The 27,259-nt window shown below is 43.6% G+C and overlaps 1 protein-coding gene across 7 annotated transcripts in view; it reads right to left on the reverse strand.

Moving 5' to 3' along the window:
- The window catches only part of RAPGEF5 (Rap guanine nucleotide exchange factor 5), a 149,382-nt gene that overhangs the window by 38,767 nt on the left and 83,356 nt on the right, over nucleotides 1–27,259 (reverse strand). For 4 of the 7 annotated variants that reach the window (XM_048950565.1, XM_048950563.1, XM_048950561.1 and 1 more), the window contains 2 exons: nucleotides 19,669–19,778; nucleotides 19,258–19,346 (listed from right to left, as the gene is read on the reverse strand). In XM_048950565.1, coding sequence (XP_048806522.1) covers nucleotides 19,258–19,346; nucleotides 19,669–19,778 — 199 coding nt within the window. The remainder of the gene's footprint in view (nucleotides 1–19,257; nucleotides 19,347–19,668; nucleotides 19,779–27,259) is intronic. The other 3 variants (XM_048950566.1, XM_048950564.1, XM_048950562.1) reach the window with 1 other exon arrangement.

Raw genomic sequence — 27,259 nt, forward strand, 5'->3', positions numbered from 1 at the left:
CCAGACATAACTGCTCCTAATACCAGCACTGACTCATTAATCCCTTTATACCCACAAGAAGAGATAACTTGAAGACAAAATCCAGTTTGTCCTGGATTTCTGATCACACTGAATCACTCAAAATAGTTTTTGTCTTGATGCTTCTCAAAGGCTAACAGCAAAAATATAAAGGTCAAAACTAAGCCAAACCAGTCTTCCCACTTCCATCATCAACCAATTGCTCAGATGACAAGAAACACTTATTTTCCCCTCATATCTGACGAAAGCAATGTTTTGCATCCTATTCTTCTCACTCCGTGGTGTTTCTGTTTTCATTTTCTTTCTTTCTTTTTTTTTTTTTTTTTTGCATTAAATGTTTATTTAAGTATTAAGAAAAAATAAATTCATGCAAAACAATCTGGCCAGCAGGATTTCAATATTCAATGCATAATTTTTTCTTATGTGATTGATAAAATGTAGCTTCCTTTGTATAGAGGAGCATAAGAATACAAGGTCTGTGCATATGACTGTATCCCTTTAGCTGCTGATTGTCTACATCACACACTGTTAGTTGAGAAGAGGACAATAATAGTGAAATCTGTTAAACTGTAAAGAAAAACTACTAATCTAGTTCCTTAGAAAATTTATTATCATTCTGAATCCAAACGTCTGACACTTTGCACTCTACAAATCCGGTATGAATGAATGGTTGTGCAAGAATGACAGAAAGGTTTGAGTTTTATTTAGGCTTGTATTAAATCGGATTACAAGAAAATATAGATAAAGCCTTTTTCCACTTTATGCAAAGTAGATGTTCAGCTTTCTCTAAGGATTTGCCAGGGGAGGCCAAATCTGGATGAAGAAGGCAAAAAAAAAAAGCAGTTGTCATGTATTCATATTGAATATATATATATTGATACATATATAGGATTTGACAAACAAAGTAGAAAGGTGAAGAACTCATTTGTTGAACTAAAAATCTTACTCTTCAAACTATTTGCTCTCCAAACCAATGGAATCACTAAATGCCCTTACTCTCAGTTTACCTCTCATTCTAATAAATGTATGATATAAGAGAAGATCATAAAATCTCCTTTGCCCTGAAGCACGTTCAAACCTGAGTATGAAGTATTTGGTGTGTGGGAGCTCCAGCAGCACAACTGTGAATGGGGGTTACACACACATTTCTCAGACATCAACACAAACTCTGGTTTTGTGCAGGAATTAATTTCTTTGGTGCTCTGGGGGGGGGTAGGCGGGGGAGGAAGCAGGGAGTGAGAAAGATGTGCTTTAGACAACATACAAAAAAACCCCCAAAACTATAACCCTTCAGCCATGACAATTCCTATCTGCAGTTATGGCAAAGACAATGGTATGAACATATGGTTGGCTCCAGTCATCTCTTTATGTTAATGGATTAATCAGTGTAAGCCAGCACTGTGAATTTAAAAATTGCCAACAACTTCAAACTTGGCTCTTATTTGCATTCATGGTGTCATCCTTACTTTGTAGAACCAGCCACGTTCCTTTAGCATTTTAGTGAGGCTCATCCCCAGGAGTATATTTGAAAAACATTAAAAAGTTAGACTTAATAATGCTGATGTAGCTTGTGAATTCAAGGCACACATCAGCAAGTTGTGGGATTTTTGTTATTGTTAATTCTTTAAAGAAAATAATAGAGTTAGCAATACCATAATGCTCAGAAACAGTTAAAACTTGCATTTCATTAAGCATAAAAGCAGCCCTATGAGATAGGGTTACAGCTGGGCAAACAGACAGATGAGATCCCTGTGCTTGAGTGAAATGGATGCTGATTGCTTACTGTTCTGTAGGGAATAGACACTTTTTTGCTATTTTGAATATGCACTTACTGACTTCAAATTAAACTAGATGAGAGCTACAGCAATGCATTTGCAAGTTTTCCTGCCTCTCACCGCTGAAAGCTCTTAAGCTTGATAAATTCTTTGTCATTCTTCCTACTCCTTTCCATAAAACGTGAAAAATTATAATCACACCTCAAGGCTGCTACACAGAGTCTTTTTGGTTCACACAATACTATGCAACGCTCTGAAACCTTTCAGCAATGCAAATGCCTGTCCAGTAGTTGTAGGTAGTAATCAGAAAATTGCTTGTTCTGCAGAAATGGAAAAGCGTTTTGAGGGCAACTCCTTCCAAAGACAGAAGTTTCTCAATAATCTGTAATTCCACAGCAATTTACTAAAAATGTCAGGATGTCTCTGAGTACCAACAGTAAAAGCAAACTGCTATCATTACTGATCCAGCAAGATACCACTTGTTTCAGAGAGGGTGTTGAGTGGTCCCAAATCCCCCCCCCTTGCATTCATTCAGCAGATGGCACTGACACTCAGAACCTCACAGGATTAGCCCTTAATCCAAAATCAGACACTCTGAAAATGCTATGCCACCACGGACACAGCATGAAGCAGAAACCAAAAATTATGCTGAAGAAGAAAGGTCAATAGAAAAAGGAACATCAATATATAATTTGCTGCTAATGTATTAAAACAATTATAGTAGTTATGTCATCTAGCCACTGAAGCACTGAGAAATCAATGCACAAAGGAATAAAGAGCAAGACATTTATTTCTTGCACCAGGTTAGGAAAAGAAAATATAGAAAGGCAAGATATTTAACCTGTACAACCAGAATTTTTATTAGAGCACAAAAATCAGAAGTAGGAATAATTTCTAAGGTCATCTCCCAGTGTTTTGTCTGGCAGTGTTTTAACATCTGCAGAATGAATCAAACATATTCTGTCTGGTAAGGTCAAAGATCCTCCTAAAGTTGCATTCCAGTTGCTGCCATCACACATATTGAAGCAGCTTCATATTTTGTTAGAAGGACAAAAAGACCTGAAACCACAGGCAGAGAGCAAATGTCAGACTTGTCTAGCTTTAATGAGACACTAATTTTTTCATATAGACATCTGAAGCTTTTTTTTTCTTCTTCTTCTTCTTTTTTCTTTTTTTTTTTTTTTTTTTCCCCAGATAGGATGGAGCAGTGATTAATGTGCAGCTATAATGGTCTGGGTTACTTGAAGTTATTGGACAAATCTACAGTGCCTTATACATTTAGAAGTATTAGAAGCAGTGCCCATAGCTGTCAGCCTAAGACACTGCTGCTTTTTGTTGTTAAAAAAAAAAATCCCTTGACTACTGCAAGTAAAACATCCAAGCTTTCCTTGCAGTGAATCTTCAGTTGCAGAAAACTGAGATATTTAAAGGTATGTGCAAAGTACTCAGGGCAGCCTAGCAGCAGAAAGCAGCCAGTCCTTGTTCATATCAGGAATCATATCAGGAATCTCCTGAAGAACTTCAGGGTAAAAAAAACCAACACCATCTTCTCTTTCCATCGATTGTTTATAATAAGCCAGCCAGGCCAGGAGTGCCTGCAGCAACATGATGGAAGATAAAAGATTTAATGGTTCTCTTTCATCCTTCCGCCCGCAGCCAGCTGCCTGTGGGGCAGAGGAGATAGGCATGCAGCAGTAACAGCACAGCATGCCCGCACAGCCCTCACTTGTGCCTCACCTCCAGCAGGCACACAGCCCATCACCCTGATCCCAAAAGTCAGACAAGCAAACACAGTGCAATTTTCTTCTTTTTCTCTTCTTTCACCTGGACTTTTTTATCCCTGTCATCACCTCCACCTCCAGGCACCCAAAGGGATGCAGTACCCTCCAGTCAGATCCTCTATGCCACCATGCCCAGGCGACACTGAGAGCTGTCATTGCTCTGCAGGAACCTTTCACTGCCTGTAAGCATCACTGCCCATCCCAGGCAGCGCTCACCAGCAGTGCACTATAAGGGCTGCACCACCTGCCCCTGCAAGCCCCATCATGCCAATGGGTGCGGTAAGGCTCCTGTGCCTTCTACCAAGTTCACTGGCTCAGTACGCACTTGAGTTTAAAGGGAATGCTAAAATTAGATGAGACATTTGACTTTCAGAAAGTTAATAGAAAGTAATATGTACTTAATCTAATATGTACTTTTCATCTGTGCTGTCCAAAACTCATTGTGTTGAGAAAGAACCAGGTTTCAAGTTCAACATGTCCTTCTCTTTGCTGAGCTGGAAAACCTTCTCTTGGGGAACAGTAACCTTCAGATCTCATATTCTATATAAATACATAAACTGTCATCTCTTCTTGCCAATTCTTTATTTTTGATCTCCAACTTGAGATACTGCCACTTAAATCTTTAAAGTAGTGCCTAACGACAGGCTCAAAGGTACACAGCATTTGGACAATATCTAGTCCAGTGGATTGCAGTGACAAGCACAATATAGTAACCACAGGATAAAGGCCAAATGACACTTAGAAATGCCACATCTCAAGCTCTGCAGGTCAGTGCAACGCCTTGGATTCAGTGTGCAGAATTATCCTCATAACCACTTCCAGCTGCTTTCCATACCAACTGGAGCACTAGGTCCCTGGAGGGACAGAAATGTACAGATCTGCTCTGTGTATTTTGAAAAGTGTTTAGCAAGAAACTTTGATCCATTATTTTTCCCCTACAAAGAAGCAACGGGAAATTTCTTTGTGCTTCAGCCTGAGGAAGGAGATATAAGAAGAATCTTGTTTGCCCCTGGGACCCGAATTATCATAAATATGCTAAGCAGTGAGCTCCACAACATGTGGCACTAGAGCATGTGCTGCAAACAGTGCACACTGCTGCTGCCTGCCTTCCTTCCTCTCCCCAGTATGTTCCCATGGGATGAAACCCCACAGACAAGTATCATAGCACCCAGAGGGGAGCTGTGGTTTGTCTCCCCATGTGGTAAATGGGCTCCAAAAAAAAACCCATACATGTCATGGTGGTGGTGGTGAAACACGCTGCATTAATTGTAGACTTACATATACTATATATATGTGCCTAAATCATGAACCTGAAATTGCACTTGGTATGCTGAGACACCCAAATCATTCCAGTGACTGGTTAACATGTAATTAAAGACAGCATTTCTCCTTTGATCACTGACAATTACTATACAAGACAGCATGTTTTTCAATATCTAACAACTTCAAACCAAAGGGTTTGTCAGTACAACCTTGTCCTGACAGCAGAATGAAAAAGAAAGAAAAGGTTCCTGCCTGCACTCTTTAAAGATCACACAGGGCTGAGACAAAAGCCAAACAGATGTTATCCGTCATTCAGCTGCTTGTGAGCATCATAATACCTTCATGGCTGTTTTATTCCCAGCAGCAAAAAAAGTGCTGCTGTGCAGTAACCTCTGGCTGTTAGCAAATATGGTCATTGAGTGTTGCACTTATAAAAAAGAACATCTTTATTTCCATAAATTTCAAATAATTTGTCTCATTGGGGAGTTCAGCATTAGGTCTTTGACTCAGCTGTACCATAATTACTCAGGGATTTTATTTGATGGCTTTGCTTATTTCAGTGAAATAAATCTGGGATATTAAGCAATTACCGGATGAAAGCCTAGTAGGATCATTTTCTAAAGGTAACTACTCAATTTTGTCATTATTTTAGAATTTGTTTTTGTGCTACTGCATTATTTAATTACAAAAACTACACTAAGAAAACAATTCTGGGATAAATACAACTTTGCACTTGGAAAAGAAAAAAAAAAGAGCTGTACTTACCAGTCTTAACTAGGCCCTGTATCTTTCATGCATAACCTGTGAAATATCTAACAAGAGATACAGTCTGTACCCTGTAGAAATCGTTTGGTCAGTATCCTGCTTCACCCACCCTGCCAGCTGCTCTATGGACTTCCATGGGGCACAAAGGAATTTCTTTGGCTTAGATGAAAACTGTGGCTTCCTGGGCTCAGGGTCTGTATTTCACCAGCACACACCTGGCAGTGATTAGCGCTCAGTGCCATCTCCCATTTCTACAGCTTGTCAATCCAAGGTATCATGCATGGGACACCAGAGCATTTGGCCTCCTGCCAGAGAGCCAAAGCCATCAAATTTATCAAGTTAGATAGCAAACCCAGTGTAAAGTCCCTTTTGCTTTCAAAATTCTAAACCATTTTCAAATCAAACAGGCCAACAGTGACACAGTTTCTACAACAACTTTACTACTATCAATATAATAAAGTTATCATCTTTTCCTTCAGAATTCCTTGTTTTCTCCTGTTCCTTATGGGAATATCATTCACAGAACTGGGCTGTCTGCCCAACTGCCTGGCAGCCTTGCTTTCCTTTGCCCCTGGAATTTTCAAATCTGTTGGCAAATTTCAAACAAATTTGAGGCAGAGGCTGCAAATTCTCAAAGATACTGTGCTTCTACAAGTAATGAAAGTAAGTGCATGTGCAGTAATTTGCAGAGACATATTACTCTCTCATTCAAGAAAAGGCTGCACATATGCAAAGATATGTTTTCAGACATAAACCAGCTCAGCCAGAAGAGACAAAGCCAGAGCACCTCGAGCTGCTCTTGGCAGGACTGTTCCTTAGACCAAAATATACCATCTCCAACATTAGGACTAGCAGCATCAACAAGATATATTCCGTGCTTAAAATTCTGCAAACTGTATCCACAACCAGTTCCTCTAACAAGGAGTCTTGCTGCTGCTGTTCTCATCTCTGCTGCACCACACTGCTGTGCAGTGTCCTGGCAGAGCACAGGGATTTTCTGGGCAGGGCATTGCCTATTACTTTATGCTTGCACAGCACCAACCAAGGGCTCTGAGGCTGCTGAATGCCCATAACACAGAAAATGACAACTCAAAAATGTCTTTCTGCATTTCTTTCTGTACATTAAACTGCTTTGACTATTCAGCTGTTCATTGAGGCCAGTTATAAAAATCTTGTTGTAATTTTTCCTCATATCATTCGTAACTATTCTAGAGAAAATCAGCAATTATGTGATGACTATCTCCTACATTCACTGGCCCATGGGCACAGGCTGGTAGCCTATAGCTTCTTTCAGCTCACATACCAGTGAGTGTGCATTTAATTTTAATAAGAGTCCCTCTAGGAGAAGGTAGCAAGGCATCTTAAAGGAAGGCTCTGAGGATTACATATAACTCTTCAGCTGGCTAAGTACCTCCTATATAAGAGCATATATTTAAAAGCACTTTTCCAAATCGGCTTTTAGAAACACATCAGCAAGTACAGCAAATATACAGGAGTCGGAATCAATTCTACTAGGAGCGGCTGTTTCAAAGACAAAGCAGCCCACATCCCAAAAGGACAATGAAGTACAATATGCAAGCTCATTTAATCACTGTATCCAATTACATGTAGGAATAAATCATCGCACACATGCCTACGTCTGAATTTTAAGAAGTAAATAAATCATGAATAGTCACACTGAAAGCTGCGAGCCCCTGGATTCACAGATTAGCAGGGGAAGTGGGGCATTTACTTCCCATTTGAAATGAAAATACCCCAAAACCACCAAAGCCACCTAATTATTTTAAGATAAATATAAAAGCTGTCATTTTTTTGTTCAGTTTGAGGCTTGAAAGCACAGATTGACATTCTCTGCAGTCAGATAAACACACTGGAAGTCTTCCAGGTGATGTATTTCACTACCAGTATACTATGCTGGTTGAACAATCTCAAAATGTTCTTCACTTTGAGACACAGACAATCTGCTGATCTGTAACTGTAGGCACACCAATTGCCTCTCTGCCTCTGAAAATCTTAGCCCTAGATGAAATAACTTCATGATTGTTCTAAGCTACAAGTTCTGCTTTATTTTGATAACCTGAAGTACCTCTACAGCACACAAATGGGCTCGCTTCACACTAACTCTTTTCACAGATACTACAAATCCACAAGCCATACGTTGACAAATGTTGACCTCAACTGAGCTTGTACATGACCTAATAAAGGTCTTCCCCAGCCTCTCTGCCCTGATCGATGCCTGGCACTCCCTTAAGGCACAGAGCTTTGGAAGAGAAGCAGGCTCTCCTGCTAGCACCACAAATAACAGGACTTTGGGCAACAGCTCCCTCATCCCATACTTACATGACAGTACTTTCCAGGAGGAACTGAATTCTTACAATTTGTCAGGAAAACCCAATACAGCAGTTTCCTGCAAAGCTAATGGCACTTTCATGCTTTTCAAAGCTTTTAGAAAACTGTTATTAAATATTTATTGCTCTTTGTAATCAAGTATATAGTTTTAACTTCCCAAATTGCATCTTACTAACCTGGATTCCCTGAACAGATTTGCAGTCCTTTATACTGAGATGTTAAATCAAATGCCCTACGGCCCATCCGCATGTCAAAACCCTCAACTGAATATGAAGATCAGACTCATTAACACCAGCTGAATCTGCATGCACACATCAAAGAAAAAAACACAAAACTGTTTGAAATATTTGCATAAACTCCATAAGCAACTCATAAGATGTGCCAGAAGTTTTGCCTAGGGAGATGGGTCACTAGACTGAAGACTGTAAGAAAATTTGGTTTGCAACCAGTGACACCACACAGATCTCACGAAAATGCATTTTTGCAGCTTTGCAACAGAAGAAGTATTTGGGGGAGCACTGAAGTTCTGGGGAACAACTGGAGAGTCTCCATGCAAAATGCCCTTTCCTCCTTAACCATCCCAGGACTAAGGCCCACAACCCAACAACTGCATATAGGTTCTTTGGGGCTTCTGTCTACCTCAAGCTTCAGGTGGGAAGAGGGCAGGGAAGGAAACTAGGAGCCTGCAGCACACAGCAGGATGGCAAGGAGATGGAGGAGCACAAGGAGAAGCTGTGGTCATCTTGAGAGGCTAAATATTTTTATTTACTGTAACTGGGGGTTTACATGCTTTGGGATATGCAAAACATCACTGCACTCTTACTGCTGCTGCAAGAGTTTGAAAGAAAATCCCATGGCAACAGAATTCTGATAAATGCTGTTTGTTTGTGGCTGGTTCTTTTTGCTGTTGTTTGTTTGCTTGCTGCTTCCAGCTTGTGGCTGTGCATCCCGTATGCTGTACCAACCACAACAACAAAAAAAATCCCATAGACAAGGCTTGCATTGGGATGGGAAACAAATCCAACAGAGGCTTCATTATTGTATTGATGCTGGGGCTCTGATGTCATGGCTGGGAAAGAGCAAAAACAGTATCTGCATTTCTGTTTGTAGCTGCAACATTTCCTAGAGACCGCTCACATAGACCTAAATCCTGAGGAGTGGGTAGAGGTTATGGGAAAGAGGGCTGTTGGATCACTGAGGAACAGGAGGAGAAAGGGGGGGGGGGGGGGGGAGGGGGGGGGGAATGGCATGGAAGGATGCAGGGAACAGATGAAAAAGAAAGAAACTGAAAAAGCAATTAGAATTTGAGGTATACTGGCCTCCAGCCATCCTGGGTCAGACGGCATGATTTCTCCATAATTACACCTCTAATTTCTGCCAATTTGTATTTGCATCAAAACTCAAGTTCAAGCAAAGGAATAAAGTCACAGCTGATCCCAAGTGTTGTCATGAGCAAGTGTAAGACTTACATTATTAGCTTCCATCAAAATGAGATCCATCAGAACTGCTACTTTATTTACATTGATCCATTTCTCCCATCCTGCCACCCTCCAATGTCTCTGTCAACGTGTCCTTGAAAACAAGGCAGAACATTTTCACTTCAGAGGCAGAGCACTGCTTGGGGAAGATCCCATGCTGTTTCTGAGCTGAGACAAGGTCATCTCCTGATCTCAGTTCAGCTCAGGAGACTGCATGAGCTGCTGCCACAGCCACCACTCACACAGGTATTTTTCATCTTGTCTGTGAGATGGGACAAGCAATTTACTTCACTGCAGTAACTGATGCTATTCCAAAAAGCTTTCTGCCAGCAGCAGCTATAGTCCATGAGGGCTACTGACGTGCCATAAGAAACCTTGGGCTGTCAGCAATGTAATTCTACTCCTATTTCAATCTGTGAAACACTTAAAACTGACTTAAAAAACATGAAGGATTGCCTCCAATGCCAACCATGCTGACTCTCCCAAAAGGTGATACACAACCCAACAGATACCCAACTGCATCAAGCCCTCTTTTCTGAAAAAAATGTTGCCATTTAAAGCCTGTCTGTCCATCAAGTGAAATCCGTAAGCTCATAATGTTTTTGCATTTATACAAAGGGCATTCCAGTTGAATATTTACTTTTTAGACAAGCACCTGAGCTCTTGCAAAACTATTCCCACTACAATCATCTATTCCTATATCCAATAGCTGAGCTTCTGACTTGCCCACTGAAATCAAAATCCAGCAAGACCACGTTAACCACAAGAGAATCCCAGCTAACCACAGCCAGCAAAGTGCAAATGTGGCTGTGAGTTGCTGTTGCCACAGCTGTTCTTCTCTTTTCTTAAAGTCAGACATGGTAGAGAAAGCAGCATCCAGAGGCACAGCCAAGCTCCACTGCATGATAACCCAGAGCATGCTGCAAATGTTAGTAACAGAGGGCATGACGGGTAGCTTAGTAAGGTAACTATAATCACAGTTTGGCTGCAGTCAAAAGCAGCCCTGCCCATGCTCATTAAAAGACTGAGGCTGCTACTTCTGTAACACCATGAGACTGTCTGAGAGGAGGGCGTGCAAAGGAGCGTTGTGGGGGAAGGAGGAATTAATAGCGTGAGAGTAAATTTAGTTCACAGGGGGAGAAAGCAGCTTTGAAGAACAGATTTCCTTCAGATTTTTCATCCAGAACCTCAAAGCACAGGTCCTGCATCTACAGTGGCTCCAGCTCCCACTCTGTGGGCGAGGAATGAACACGCTCTTTATATTCCTCAGAAATTGTGAATCTCACAAAAAAATCATTGTATTGTAGCAACACTGAGCACTGGAAACACTGCAATTCAGGCCCTGAAGACAGTGCATGATCTGTGTTCTTGGACTCAATGATGTAGCAATTATTTCAAGATAGTTTTATGTTTTCAGCGTTGCTACATGAAAACTCTCCCACTGTGCAAACTTCTTTCCCCAGAAATCGTTCAGAGAACCATATCCACGATTCACAACATAACAGACAGGCAGCTTTTGGGAAGGAGTGCTTTGCTCTATTCAGCAAACAAGTTCACTCCTTAGCAGCCACAGCAGAGTGCTAACAGTGTGACAGGAGTCATTAACAACAAACAGCCCCACTTAGGGCAGCAGGCGGTGAACTGCTGCGCTGTGGAAGACAAATGAAAAAAAAGAGAGTATTGCAGACAAGAGTTCAGTTTTTTTAGCAGTCTACAGCAGCAAGAGGCTACAGATCAGGGTTTAATAGTGGAAAGTTTGAAGAAGGAAGGAAAGGAGGACAACACTAAGTGTGAGGATGAGTAAATACTGAGAAAAGATGTGAAGGGCACCATGTGTATGCAAGGCCATATGTGAGGTTGAGAGCATCTAGAAAGTTGTGTCACCTTCACGGCAGGGCTGTCCTATCTCTTCATATATTTCACATTTCAATGTTTAAATCCACTGCTATATGGAAATGGAGTCCAAGCTGACAGGAAGCCAACACAAGCACAGTTCAGACTCATTTCAGCATCTGGGTACCTTTCTGCATTATACCAACATCAACGTTGACTTTCTTGGCTTTGATAATCTTACTACTGACTACATCATGACGCCATCTCTTCTGCTTCTGTTTTGCCCAGAGGATGAGGTTCCAATCCCCTTCAGCTGACAGGGTTTCAGCAAGCTGCTGGCATTCCACATCATAGAAAGGAACAAATTTAACCTCACTTTCTGCTCTTTGCTGAGTAGGAAATGCAGCCTACATGTGTATATGAGCATGCCACAGAGAAAGGAGGACAATGTTGCTTTATGCTCACTGCTCACTGTGTGCTCAACAGAGCTGAACTCCACTCTGCATCTGCAAGATGCAACACCGACTGCAATGGAAGGGATCTGGTACACTTCGTCCCCAAATTTGTGGCTGTCAAACTGGGTAGACCTCCTGTACAGCATTTAAGGCAGACAGGGACCCAACCCAAGTGGCTGGCATACTTCTAAGATGAAAAAACAAAAAAACAAATCACATTATCTATAAAGCACATCTTCATAGCAAGTAATTTCACACTATTCTTTCATAACGTCTCCTTATCACTTTTGCACACAGCAAGACGTGACAACTACTCACTAAGAATGTTATGATCTAATTGACTAATATTTGGTGGGTAGCTTTTTCCTCTGCAAATTTGACTCAAAGCATGAAAAATACCCTCCTGTCAAAGTTACTCTTGCACAAGGCATAAAATGTTTATTTATGGTGCCTGAGATGTCAGGGTGCCAAAATGTACCTACTTGCTCCTAAGCAAACTGAAACCATGGGCCTAGTGGCTTATCCCATGGGGTGAGCTCACCTCGTGAGAAGTGTTTGAGGTGATGAACTGAAAAAATACCACCAGTATCTTCGGAGAGAGCCCTGAGCACTGACACAACAGGACATTCATGGTTCCTGTGCTGACATCAGGAAACCTGCAGCAGGAACACTGGGTTCATGAGAACACAGCAGCGCCTGCCCACAGTACCATGGACAGGACATATTCCTGGAGGAGCAGGGAACTGACTTGTAGAGCTCCCCAGTCACTGGGTTCAATGGTGCAGCATCCAGGAGCAGCATTTATCATTCTCTGTCTTTCCAAGAAATTGCCCTAAACTAGTGCATGAGGGCAAAAACACCCACAAAACCTTCTCAGGCTTTGCATCCTCATTTCGCAGAAATAACTGTCTGAGCTCCTGCCAGGAGACAGTATCACAGACACATTCCGCTTGCTGGCATTTCCTATTAGCTTAGGCACCACAGCGTGTGACATGCTGTCTGTAGTGAATCCCAGACGTGGCACTCCTTCTGCAGGCTGATTCAGCTCACTAATGTGACAGAAAATAATACCAGCAAAGGAGAAAAACAGTTTCCTACTAAGAAAGATAGATCTACTTGGCACAAGGTCAAACCAAGTATATTGGGGAGAAGGGCTACATGGCGCTGAACAGGACAACCAATGGAGACTGTTGCCATCTCAGCAGAAGCCAGCGCCTGATCTCAACCTAACCCCAGGCTCCCACTCTTCTCGTCCCTGCTCTAGGCACCATGGGGCCGTTGGCAAAGCCATTCAGCATACTGCTACCAGCTGAGCAGCTAACTTGTGCAGTTGTCCCAATTGAAGAAAACAGAGCCTTATCACACATGCAATTTAGAACCTGATTAACTGTTTGCAAACCGCAGCATGCTGCATACAATGCATTGTCAGATCAAGGATCCTCACAAAACAGAATCAGGTCTTGGTCAGCGTCCAACAGAGTATGCCCAGAGGAAGAAAAACAAAACAAACACCAAGATGACTTCCTCCCTCCTTTATACCATACTAACTTCCAATAATCAGCAGTGTAGATTTCCCAAACTGGAAGTTACACCCACATCACTGCAGTGATGGAATTTTTGCCGGGATTACAGCCAATTTGTCTTTAAATCCTTCCAAACTTTGGTTTCCACAAAATGCTCACAAAATTGAGTCTCACTGTTTAGCTGTACATTGTATATAATATTATATTTTCTAGAACATATTTTCTAGTTCTAAAACCAATAATGTCGCTATGTTACAAAGCACTTCCTACATATAACAAATAATGAATAATCTTTCCATATACACCTTCCCCAGATAATTCACGATCTTACAGACTGCACCACATCCCTTCTTTACAGATGTTGCTTTCCTATGCTGAACAGCCCTAGACTATTTAGTCTCAGATCTACTTAATCTATACTTGTAATCAACCTTGTTGCCCTTTTCATGCTTCTTCTAGTTCATTTATAACCTTTCTGAGCCACATAGAAGAAGGAGCCATATTATGTATCTATATTACACAGTTATACAATGGTGTAACTATGGTTCTTGCTCGTCTTCTTTCCTAACTGTCCCAAATATCATTTTCCTTTTTAATCAGTGCTGAACAAAATTTTCCAAGAACTATTTACACCGTCTCCAAAGACCTAATTTCTGCACGATATTTGCTAATTCAGCATCTCCACTGAATATGTATAACAAGGATCCATTTTTCTCCATGTTAGAGAATTCATTACTTTGCATTTACCAAAGTTGGATCTCATCTGCAAATTCATCACCCAGTTGTGCAGATTTTTGCTCCTTTTATCTTTCTTCAGCCACAAGGTTGGCTTGAGGGGGCCTGCTTCCAGCTCATATTCCCAGTCCCAACTGCCAAACTTTTATTCCTTTCATAAGGCTATTTTTGTGTTGGACCAGCTTCCTGATCTGACCTACCTTGCGCAGACCCTCAGCAATTCCAGTCAGCAGGATGGCAGGACGTGACCACACAGAGGCAGAGATAACAGGTTGTATAGGAACCTTGCATGGCCACTGGAGATGAAGCAATGGCTTCACTTATCATGAAATTTTCAAACAGTATTATCAGCACATTCTGTTACATCTGTCTCAACCCACACTCAGCAGCATCCCAGTCTTCTCTGGCAGCTTCTCTCCATTTTGACTGTTGACAATCCACTATAATTTTCCTTTCTCTTGGCACTATATTCCTGTGTGCCTTTCTTCCTACTGCTTTTACTGTAATGCTATGAATCTCCCAGCACAAAGTCAAAATTTGAGGATGCAGTTTTGCACACTATTCCAACTCTTGCAAGCAATCATGGCTGCTAGAGAAATTGGTCCCTCTGTCCTCTGTCCTGCTGTCCCCCCATTTCCCACTCTGTGCTACCCTGTCTCCCCTGGGACAGGGACAAAGTTTGTGCTTAAGTAAACTGATCAGTCTTAACACTAACAAAAATTTAGTATTTCTTGGGCCACTGCCAACCAAGACCAGTTCCCTGCTCAGAGCAAGCACAAAATGACACAGCAGTCCGGACCAGCACAGCAGGACCAGTGCGACCACAGTAATGGGCTGGGGAAAGCTGAGCAGCCGCCTTCAACCTCAGTGCCAGCTTACGCTGGAATAATGCATCCATAAAATGACAATCTTACTGCCTAGACACTCCCCAAATAGAATCATTTCTTTTAATTGGCATCACATTTTCAACCTTCCTCTACCACGGAAGCTGATTTATATCATAGATTATATGGCACTATTAGGAGTTCAGCAATTTCATATCTCAGTTCCTTTAGAAGTCTTTGGGGAGTAACATCTGATCCTGGTGATTTGTAACTATTCATTTTATTGATTTATTCTAAACCTACTTCTACTGACACTTCAATATGAGAAAGCTTAGACTCATTGTGCATGAAGAAACAGACCTGTGCAAAAAACTCCTCATGTCCCTGCACAGTGAGCACTGAGACAAATGATTATTTTAGCTTTTCTGCTATTGTCACACCAGCGTTGCTCCATGCATACAAACTCTGCTACAGCCTTATTCCTCAGTGTGGGGCATGGCACCAACATGCACTTAGTCTACTCAGTTCATCAACTTTTCCCAGGACTTTGTGTTTACAGTGTTGGTCAGAATGATGACAAAAAGCATTTCAGTATGGACAAGCAGTAGAAGATAGGACTAGCGGGTATTGACTCTCTCCATTCTAAAGGCTGGAAAATAGGACCGCAAAGTGTTAGGTAAATATTTGCTCCCCTTGATATCAGTCTCTATGAATCAGACATAATCATGTTCACTTTGTGGCCATCACCAGAGCATGCTTTTAACACGTTTTATTCATCAGGAACAAAGCACAGTGAGCAAGAATCCTAACAGCATTCTTTGCAACAAAGAAACAACATCAAAAAGTAATCAGATCTTTTTTTTTTTCCTTCTTTTTTCTTGGATTATTAAACAAAATTCAATGCCTAGGAGAAGCAGAGGTATATCCTTTTCTGGCACCACCATTCAGCAGCTCTCTTTGACTGCATCTGCTCACACAGGACAGCACAGCTCTCCTCTCAGAGGTACACACAGCTTCTCAGTGGGTGCCACCACCTCAACCGAAGTCCTATCTTTGGTGCAAGTGCAGGAAGAGAAGGAATTAAACAAAAGTAACCTCTACTTAAGTAGCACTTACAGTCCAAATAGACATGGTCTGAGGGTACCTCCTTCCCTGATGCAAGGGTATGATCCAAAAGCTAAAACTACCTGCATGTATGAGGGGAGAATTCTCACTAATCCCAGAACCATTCATTCACAGTCCCAGATACAATGACACAGCATGGAACAAATGTCGCTAGTCCTTCATTTTCCAATTTTAAAGATATACAGACTGCATCTACACCTTTACACATCTATTTTAGACAGGTCATGAGAATTCATCTTCTTTTTCTGTCCCATCAATCGTTATTCAAGCATTCATCACAGAATTGTGAAATATCCTAAATTGGAGGAGACCCACAAGGGTGATCTGCCATCCTAATTTCCGTGGAAGCCTGTGGGTGTGATGACCATTGTGTCATTCCAGAGGTGGTCAAACACTGAATGCTGTCACTGTGAGGCAAGAGGTATGCTCAAACAGCAACCAGCCAGAGGATACTCAAAGAACAGACCAAAAATAGCATCCAAGGAAGGAAATGTTTCTCACATCCAAGTTAGAAAAGCTTTTGCAGAAGAGAAAAACTTACCTGAAAGAAACACTGCAGTCAACGGGATGGCTTTCAAGATCCTGAGACACTAAGATTTGGCTTCTTGGAGATTACTCATTCAAATCCTGATCCTCAATGAGGATTAGCCAGGAGGCATGCCTAGCATTTTCTGCCTAGTTATTGACTTATTTCAGGGGCCTCACTATTCAATTCTTAAACTGTGCAAGCAGCAGGCACCCCAGTGACTCCAACAATCATAGAGATTATTCAAAAAAGTTGACAGTTATAGAAATGGAAGAATTTCCAACCATGTCACAGCAGGAAACAAAAGGAATGGTTTTCTTGGGAGGTGGTATGTGACAGACCACAGCAACCTAACAAAAAAAAACCTCCTTTTGAGATAGAAGGCTGTAAGGATTGTTAGTAGCAAGTCCCCATTTACGATGCTGCCATGAGAGCTCACATGTATTACTAATAAAGTCATTACCAAAAACTCCTGTAATTAAACAGTTATTAAGGCAGCTTGAAGAGTATTGCAAAACTCAGACTTTCAAGACATCTTTGCCACAAAAGACATCTGAACTACAGGATAATTCAGGTATGCACATGGTAATGTCTCCTTTAGCATCCTTAGCTGCTGTAACAGCGCTCAGTCATATCATTGGGACTCCTCAGGATGGCTGGAAGTGTCCCCAACTCTCTATCATAGCAGATGCTCTGAGAACAGAATGCTTCAGGTATCTTACTATGGGATTAGCAGCAAATGCAGAGTGCTGTGAGGCCTGGGCTAGGCACTAGTTGACTTACTGAAGAGCCCCAGGGCCTTCCTTTATTCTCAGAGCTACAAACTCTTCTGTCTGGGACTAGAGAATGTCTGGATCTACTGACACCATTCAGCCATGTCAATGGTTAGGAATTGGTACTCCATGGCCACTCTAGCCCCAAGAGAATGCAGATGTTCTCTGTAGTGACCACTGAGGGCTGTAATTATGATTTGTTATAGAAAAGGCAAGAAAACATGTGAAATGTCCCTTACTGTGAATCCATGCCAAGGATCAAACAGAACAACAGCTCCTGTGCATGAGGATATTTAACAAATACTCTTTCCAAATTACATTTCAGATAAGCAAACCAGGTGGGGGCTGCAGGGAAAACAGGAGGCTGAAGAAGTCATCCTGGAACTGAAAAACCAGCAGCAGGAGCAGCAGCAGCTGGGTACATCATTTTCCTTTCCTGTTCCACTAAGCTATGTCTGCAAAGACACAAACCTGAGGGGCCTTCCAACTCTACCATCCTCTATGATGGGCCAGAATGAGCTACTTTAACCACAGCTATTTTGTTTGAGCCCCAGGACCCAGTGAGCCCTGGTCACAAAGCAGAGCAAATTGTTTCTTTCTCAGAGGAGATGCAGTAAGGCAAGATAGGTGAGGAGACTCCAATCTACCTCTAAATACTTAAAACTAAGTATTTAAAAAACTAGTCAAGCAGTGGCTTTAGCACTGGTTTTGATGGCAGTTTACCAGCCCCTCTCTGTAACAATAAGAACAGGCTTACGAACTGCCTCCTGCTGACAGGAAGAGACCAAACAGGGGAAGAACAGAAAAGATAATACAGGTGAGAATGTATTTAGCACCTAATGCTTTGTGCAAGGAGTTCTTTGTACTTAAAAACACTGAAATACAATGCATAACGCTAGTGAAAGTCTCATTGTTTTTCAGCAAGATTATGAGCTTATAAAAAATAGCTGAGGCAGTCTCTAAGGGCGGGTCACTGATGTCTCTCAGTCTGCAGGCAATAAACATTCATGGGGAAACTTATTCTGGATCTAACATTTGATCTTAAGGGCCAGCTAAGGACCCTCCCCACACTGCCTATAGAACCAGGCTGACATCATCCACAGAAGCAAAACAATCACAGCCTCCCTCTGCACTAAATATTAATGTCTAGGCAGACAAAAGCAGCACCACGAATACCATCATAATACCACTACCAGACACTCCATATATTTCTTCAGGGCATTCATGCATCTTCGCTAGGAAGATGCCCATTGTCCCACGTTAAACTAATGACTTGTTCCAAGAACCCAATCCTGGCACTCCTCTGGGAATCACAGATGTTATTTATATTTGCAGTCACTTAAAAGGATTAAAGTCTGTTTATTCTCAGTAATCCCATTTGTAGAGAGAGACATATGCAGGCACCAGGAGCATGCACGTGAACCCTGTTGGGGAGCAATGGAACGCCAGGCTCCATGCACAGTCAGTGCCTCTCTCGGATCCTTGGGATGTGGGACCTGGGGAGCTCTCGGCAGCCCCTCCACTTTTATTAAGCTCTATGGGAATTGCAGGCACTCCTGATGAACTACTACAGGAGCTCCTGTGACAGCGAGCCATGCATGGAGCCAGGAGATCCCACTGAAAATTAAACTGCATGTCAAGTAGCCCGATCAATATAATCATTGCTCCGGGCTGGAACAAATTGCAATGTCTGGTTGAAGACACATAAGTACAGCATCAGCTCCACAGCGTTAGGAGGAAATTTATAAGCAGCACTTGAAGAGCGCGCCGAAGCGGTGGCAAATCGAGCGGCAGCGCGGAGGCTGAAGCCGAGTGCCGGGCTGTGACGGAGGCTTCAGGCCCGCGGACGGCACCCGCTCCACTCCGCACGAAGTTGCCTCCCGGCTGCCTGCACCCCGAGGCCGCGTGCCGCACGTTCTCGTTTTGCTCGCCCCGTGCCAGCGTCGGGAAGCGGCCGGCTTCCAGTCGGTGTACCCGCATCGCCCCCGCCCCCTCTCGGCCGCCCGGGACCCCGCTGCCGGGCGCGCTTCTTACCCGTCTCTTTGTCCTGCGCGGCTTCCAGGTGCAGGTCGCTCAGGAGATGCTCTAAAATCTTCTCCGGCGTCCCCGACACCACCACGTACCTGTCGGAAAGCAGAGAATCCCCGGAGTCATCCTCCGTGGAGGACTGCGAGCGGCTGCTCCACTCGTCTTCCTCGTCCTCCTCGTCGATGTACTTGAAGTACGGCACGTCGAAGGTGGGCAGCGGCCGCTCCGCAGCCAGCGTCTCGGGCACCCGCGCCCGGCCGCTCCCCATGGCTCCCGGCTCAGCGCTGCCACCCCTACGCGCGCCCCCCGGGGGCCATCGCCCTGCCGGGGCCGCAGCCCCGCCCGGGAGCCGCCGCCGCCGCCGCCTCGCACAGCGCCCGGCCCGGCCCCGCGCAGCCCCGAGCCGCGGTGCCTTACCTCCCGCGCCGCTCGGGGGCCGGGCTGCGTGACCACACCTTCCGCAGCACCAGTGCGGGGCCGGCCTCCTCCCGCGGCCGCTCGCGGCCGCCTCCATCGTCCGCTTGCTGCTAGACAGACAGACAGACAGACAGACAGTCGTCAGTAGCCGCTCCGCGAGCAGTTCCCGGCCCCAGCCCAGGGTAACGCTCAACGTTAAGTGTGAACGTGGCCAGCGCTCCCCAGAGCTCCGCCGATAGCTTACGGCTGATGTGCGTTCTATAGAGCTCCGCTTCCGCAGTTAAACAAAGGCAGTAAGCCGTTGGGGTAGGCACTCAATGAAAGCATCTGTGGAAATGTTTTGTGCACAGATTTCCCTTCCCTTGCAACAACTTTTGAACTCGGGCAGCACGCCGGCACAGAGAGCGGAGCGCGGCGGCAGCCTCCGGCAGAGCCCGAGCTGCGCTGCGGAGTACGGTCGTGCCGGCACATCCCGCAACCCGAACACTGCCGCAGCGCAGGAGCCGAGCTCCGGGACAGGCTGTGTCTGAGCCCCGGCTCTGCCCTGCTTTAGTCTGAGCGTTCAGCGTGTCAGACAAACATTCCGATTCTTTGATTTCTGCTAAGAGCCGGTCGGTCTAACTGCTGGCATGCTCCAAGACGCAGCCGTGCCCTGGACAAGTTTTTTCTCTCTGCAAACAACGTGCAGGATTGATCTGTGAAATATCTGCAAGGGCGGGCATGCAGGTGCCGCACCACTTAACATCAAATCCTCACTGTAAGGCTCCCAAAGGACATCAGTGAGGAGCCACACTGCAAGAATACTGAAGCATAACTGCAATCTTCTGTCTCACAGCCACGGGTTGGTGCTGCCTGCATGTACAGAAAGCTGTGCTGAGAGAAGCAGCAGAAGAGAAAGAACCCATGAGCAAGAACCAGGCACAGCATTACCACTGCTCAGTAGCAGGGAAGTTTATACACATGCATCCACTTCTCTGTCTCTGGCATCCTTTGAGCCCTGATACTCATTCTCTGTGCTCACTAACACTGTGATCTGCAGCATGAATGGGGCGTGCGTGTGCTTACACATCTATCTCACACAGATGGAAATGGCCTTTAAGCTCATCAACAGACACGTGAGCAGTGAGTGAGCATAGAGCACCATGAGAGAGAAGGCTCTGCTGCACTGAGCAGTGTCTGTTCCAGAGGGCAGCGCTCCTACTACAGCATCCCACAGGCAGCATCACGCCCAAAAAGCCTTTGGATAACTGTATGCAAATTCACTGTGTGCAGCACCCCAGTGGGGAGATTCTCACACAGCACTTCTTTTTGTCCTTGCCCTTTTCATCAATTGTCAGGGAAGAATAACAAGCAACCTATTGTATCAGGAATCATTATTTCCACAAAGTCGTGAGGAGGAGCAGAGAATTTCTTCATTTTGATCTCCTCTGTTGTAAATAATTTCACTCGAGGAGAGCAATTATTGCTTCATTACAATCCCACTTATATACAACATAACTCTGTGTTCAGCCAGACCCTTTAATCACACCACAAGCAACAACAATTAACCTGCACAAAGGAAAACCCAGAGACAAGTGCTGTGGATTCTCCCACTATTCACAAGTTCTGATTTCACGACAGATATTATTCTAAAATGACACAAAGCCACGCTCCATTTCTTGGAATCCTGAACAGTCTGTGAAATAATTAATCTCTCTGGCAGCCAGTCAGGCTGCTCTCAGTGCACTCCATCCAGCGGTGGATGAGGACAGGGCCTCCAGGTGACAGCAGCATGTGCTGAGGAGCAGGGTAGCCCCCCGCTGAGCCTTACAAGCCAGCATGCTGACTCCAGTGACATTTCCACAACGCTGACAATGAACTAGACCTCCCAGCACTTGCTCAGACCATTACACAGCCCTCACTAGGGTACCCTGCACAAACCACACGCAGCTCAGCGCTGCCACTGCTCCCACCACATCAACAGAACAGTATCTCACACTCCGGTGGGTGATGTTGCCCCTCAGCCTGCAGCCTCCTGTGCTGCCTGCTTGACCCTTTCCGTTGGATTTGTGCACTTGTAGGGGCACGACAATACCCATATGTGGCCTCGAGCAAACCACTTGCCCAGACTCTTCATGCCTCAGCTGCCTCTTCAAAAGCACTGCTCACTCCCACGCTACACAAGTGCTAGGAATGTTTTTTCCACATTTATTACGGCTTTTAATGAATCCTCTCATCTCCTGATAGCTGATCACAACACTATCAACCTCTATGCCATTTTCCAGCAGGCGTTCCAAGCCAGCAGCATGGCCCTCTGTACTTGGCAGCCTTTTGGCCAATATTATGGTCAAGTTTCCACCACTCCCATCTATCTTTCTCCTACTGAGATAAGCTGTTTATCTCCCAAGCAATATATTTTAACAGCAGACAAGCATTGCCTTTTTTTTTCAGTGTGAAAGTAGGCCTGGGGTGGTATAAATATTTATACGCTTACTGGAACGAAACATGGAGCTCCTTGCTTAGCGGGCCTTAACTTGTGTAGGTTATGCTTCGCATGAGCAGGAATATGCCCATCTGAGTTATTGCTGGAGCAGAAGGAAGCAGAGGTATCTGTGCTAGTGCTGTGCATAGCCCCGGTGTGTCAGCAGCTTTGTTACAGAGGACTGCTGCAATCACAGAATACCCCGAGTTGGAAGGAACCCATAAGGATCAAGTCCAGCTCCAGGCTCCACACAGCACCACCCAAAACTCAAACTGTATGTCTGAGGACATTGTCCAGATGCTCCTTGAACACCGTTGGCTTAGGGCTATGCCCACTCCCCTGGGCAACCTGTTCCATGCCTACCGCCCTCTGGTGCAGAACCTTTTCCTAACCCTCAACCTGACCCTGTCCTCTTGCACTTGGTTTCTGCACTTTCTGCAACTGGCATGAAAGAACTCAACTTCCAGTCAAACCAGCCAATAAATCTGATATCAGCCAGGGACATTTCCATGTCACTCGAATTCCTCGGTTTGGACCTAACTGAACTAATTGAAATGGAAACTGCACACAGAACGTGCTGCCTGCTAGCTGCTGGAAACATCCACAGCTGGAAACAGAGCTGAAAAGCTCTGTGTGACCCAGTACTCTTGGCAGCCCATTTCTTCCTAAAAACAACAGTGCTCTGCAAAGGACATGGAATACTGTGTCTTTCCCAGGACAGGTTATCTGCACATTGCTATAGACATCAGTGAAGCACCTGTAGCATGGAAACACCACTAGCTAGCAATGCTCTTCCCAATGACAGAACTTTTCTCTACACTTTCTTTTCAAAAAAGGGAGCTAGAGGTACCTTGTTATAGACAGGCTCTCACATTACTGATCTCACTGGGTAAAGTAACAGAAATTAAGAGAGAAGCTGAATAAAGGCATCTACAAACAGAGCACCAAAAAGCCAGCTCACATACCATTTTCTTGCTGCCAAACAACTGAGCAAAGGCAAAAAGGAGAATCCTTGAGCAACACACAACAAAGCAAATCTTATAGAGGCTATCTACTTCAAAATCACATTAAATAACAAGGAAATTGCCTTCTCTAGGAGCTATGGAGCGCAAGAACATTTTGTTTTCATAGCACAGTTTGGTATAACTGACTCAACACAATCAGACAATGCTGATCACATCTGCCTCTGTTTTGTGTTGTGTTTTGTGTTGTCATCCTTGAGCAATGGGGAAAACAGACACAGGATTCCCAGGACCATTCGTGTCCCAAAGAGTGGGACCCCTGCCCTGCTCAGGGAACCCGTGGAATATCCCTGCATCCAAATCTGGGGGTATAAGGAAATATTTCTCTGTGAGAAGTGTGAAATTCAAAGCTGGAGGCTGGAAGGCACTTGGAAACATAAGGGTAAAGGAGGGCCCACTGACGTGCAGGGAAGCTGCTCCAATAGGTGGAAAAGCAGGACAAGAGACACCAAGTAACAAGATCCTCATTGCAGAAGTCTGATAGTTTTCTTGAACAGATATATTTTTGTTCGGATGTTGCATGGATTTTTATGAAGATGCAAAAAAAAAAAAAAAAAAAAAAAAAAAAGCCACAAAGACTGACCCCAGAGGGATTTTAAATCCCACTTCAGAAGTACAAGGGTACAGGAGCTTTTTAGAGAAACCACTGTCATATATTTTTTAACATAGCAAAACAAAGTTTACATCTAACCTTATTCTTAGCAGCCTCTCAACCACATTAGCTCTATTTTTCATTAAAAACTGAGGCAGACACCTTTTGGAACAAGCAGATAAGATTTGACAGGCTCACACACAACCAGAAATGGATGTTCACAATGTGAGGTGTTTACAAATGCTAGTAGTAGACAATGAGATTAGTCCTAGCTATAAAATACATATTTGTATTACACATGTGGCAGAAAGCAGGAAAAGTAAAGCATCCTATTAGCAGCTTCCCCTATAAGCGACAACATCTATCAAAGATTAAAGATGGTTACTTGGTTATACCTTGCTATGTTTTTACTTGGAATCCGTAAGCAGATTTAGATTTCAAGTCACCTACGTAGACATACCCATACCAAAAAATGGCCCTGTTCTTTACAGGATATCCCCCTCGTTTTCTGACTAGAAACTGGAAATGAACACATCACAATTAAAGTGGAGACTGACTGCAGTATCTCTGATCTCTGTGGATAATACATCTCAGAATGTGCTGCCATATTTCACTGAGTTTTGAGAGAGACCAATATCTACATTAACAGGCTCAAGTCACTTTCAACTGCAGCAGGAGAAAAGCATTTCAAAGTCACCAGCACAACTGACCTGAGCTACAGAAGGAGACTGGTAAATATTCTTTTATTCTAGAAAGACAGAAATAAAAAAAAAATATGTTACTATTCTACCTCAACTTACAATTGTAGCACAAAACATTTTCAATGGAACTGCCTATTTTGTAGCCAGTTGCATGTCTACCACTTTTTCCAAATTTCAAGGGAAAAATTACTCTACTGAGCAGCAGGATGATCAAAAGCAGCTTTTCTTGTGGCAATTTTTAAGAATAATAAGAATAAAAAAATACTCTCAAAAGGTTATGCTATTTTATTTCCACAAAGCACAGCCTGTAGAACATTTTATTATTTTTCTCATTGCATGAACTTTTCTCCAATTCTTCTTGGTACTCAGATATTTCTATTTCTCTGTCTACCATTTAAATCTACTTGTATAGCTATGTGCTAATCCAGAGAATACTGGGAAAAACAGATATCCACTAATGAAAAATTCAAATGGCTTATGCAGTAATTTCATTTTGTCTGTGAGTGACTTCTGACTAGTCTATAAAACTACAAAACACTTGGAATTACTCAACTGCCACCTCCAAAGGGAACGCAGGGACCACACCAAAACTTCCTCGTGTCTCCCTGTCTCAGTGATGCACAGCAAAGAGCCCCAGTTATGCTGATCAGAACCTGCTCTGAATAAGTTCACTTTGCACATGATGCTAAAACAAGCACGAGCCACATCTTGGCCAAAAAAATCAAAATCTTTTGGAATATCACGTCTAGTAATGCACAGAAAAAGGCCCTTTTGCAAAAATTGTTGGTGCTGTCATCTGCATACTGAGTGGCTGCTGCAAAGGCAACGTTAATAATAAGTTACCCTTGTAGAGGGGTCAAACGGATAGTGCTGGTAAGACAGAGATGACAGACAACAGGCATCAGGGAAAAGATTAATATCCCTACACAGTCATACATCAAGGAACTCAATTTTTGCCTGTAATCCCAAAACTGCTGAGAGTAGGATTATTTCTGCCTTCCCTATTACTAAGAAGAAAGAAACCACTCACGGGAACAGGCCACTGCTAAACGCAGTCCTCGTGTGAGTAGAAGGCAAAAGAAACCTCAGTCACATATCTTCCTGAGCTACAGCAGTGATCCCACTGCAGGCAAAACTGGGGCTTCATTGTGCAGATCACTTAAAAAAGTAAAAATCTGTACAGTTCAGGAAAGCCAAAGGAAAAAGAGGAGAGCCTTCCACTGTGTTCCACAGCAGGTTAGTGACAAGGAATGGACCAAGGCCAGGCCCCTGACTGAGCCCCCATTACCTCCAACTATTGCCATTTAAAAGCATCTTTATGGATCGGAGGTCAATGAAAAGAAGCAAAATGTCTAACATGGGGAAAAAAGCACAGTTGCTAAAATAACATGAAAGAAAGCATTACTGGTGTCACAATCACCAAGGTAATGACTTCATAGCCTCAGCCCTCCACACCTCCTTGTTGGATAATGACAAATGTCTTTTTGAGACAACTGAAGGCTGTGCGTTTCGTTTTCCCCTGTCTTTGAGCACTCATTCTTCACAGCTCTTTGGAGATAAGTCTGACAGCCTGACAGAGTGCTGCCACCTTGGCAAGGACAACCCAGGAGTCCTTCCCTCTGAAACCACACAAAAGCTGAGGAGAAAAGGAGTTGGGATTGTGAGAGACAAAAGACATGAGGACAACATTAATATTGTTATCATTCTCTCACAGCTGGCAGGGCAGCACTTATTTCAAAAACACAAGGATATGGAGAAGAACTGAAGGCCTAGAGCACATGTACTTGAAAAAAAAATAAAAAAATAAAAAACCCAGACCTGAAACAAGGCAGGATAAATTAATGTGAGTGTAGAACCAAAGGGGCAGGTGCTAACTATCTCTTTCAGTTGCCATGGGATTAGGGCAGCAGTGTGGAGCTAGATGGAGATTTTCCAACACAACTTCTTTTTCCTTTTGAAAATACGTGGATTCCTGAGAACTGACCCTCTGCCTTCTGCCAAAGGAAAGCCAAGCTGTCAGGCTCTCTGCACTCCCCACGCTGCCAGGGCCTCAGGGTCCCAGTCCCTCGCCTGGGCATCCAAGTCCCTGAGCCTTCAGAATAGGTGGCTGGAGAACTAAGTCTGTACTTCTACGCTCATTTTCAACTGTATTGTTTTCACCTGAATCAGAACTTTCTCCTCTGAAGAATTAAGACTTTCTACAGGACAAAAAGCCTATAGTCAGGTGCAAGTATCTGTCTTGCACATAGAGCACCAGTTCAACCCAGCAGTTGCTGACAGAAGCGTGTTTCAGTGATGTAGTGACAGAGGATCAAGCCTTAGTTCAGTGAAATTCATGAAGGAAATAACAGGATGACTACAGGACTTCTTAGTTATGAAGTGGGGAAGACTTCAGACTTCACCCAGATACCCCAAGACTGCCAACACTAACTACTACTGCCATATGTGTAAGGGAAAATAAAAACAAGGGTGATTTCTACACAGAAGCTCTACTTGAGAATAATCTTGACAACATAGATGTTAAATTCTAGAAATTACTGGAATACAAGAGGAACTAAATAACAAATTGATTAACATCTGAAAGAGCTGGAACTCAGCTTCCACGGCAGCATGCACGCAGCTCTCCCACAGCCATGAAAACTGCAGAACATAACTCAATAACATTAGTTGGTTTAATTTATTAACATAGACAAATATTCACCTTGGTAAGGACACATGTGCAAAGGCTTTACAGCCTCTATAATGGACATAGCAATAAATAAAGTCTCTTGAATGAAAGGAAGAGCGACGGCAGTAAATATATGACACTGTCAGC

The sequence above is a fragment of the Lagopus muta genome, chromosome 7, assembly GCF_023343835.1.
Source record: "Lagopus muta isolate bLagMut1 chromosome 7, bLagMut1 primary, whole genome shotgun sequence".
Taxonomy (NCBI): domain Eukaryota; kingdom Metazoa; phylum Chordata; class Aves; order Galliformes; family Phasianidae; genus Lagopus; species Lagopus muta.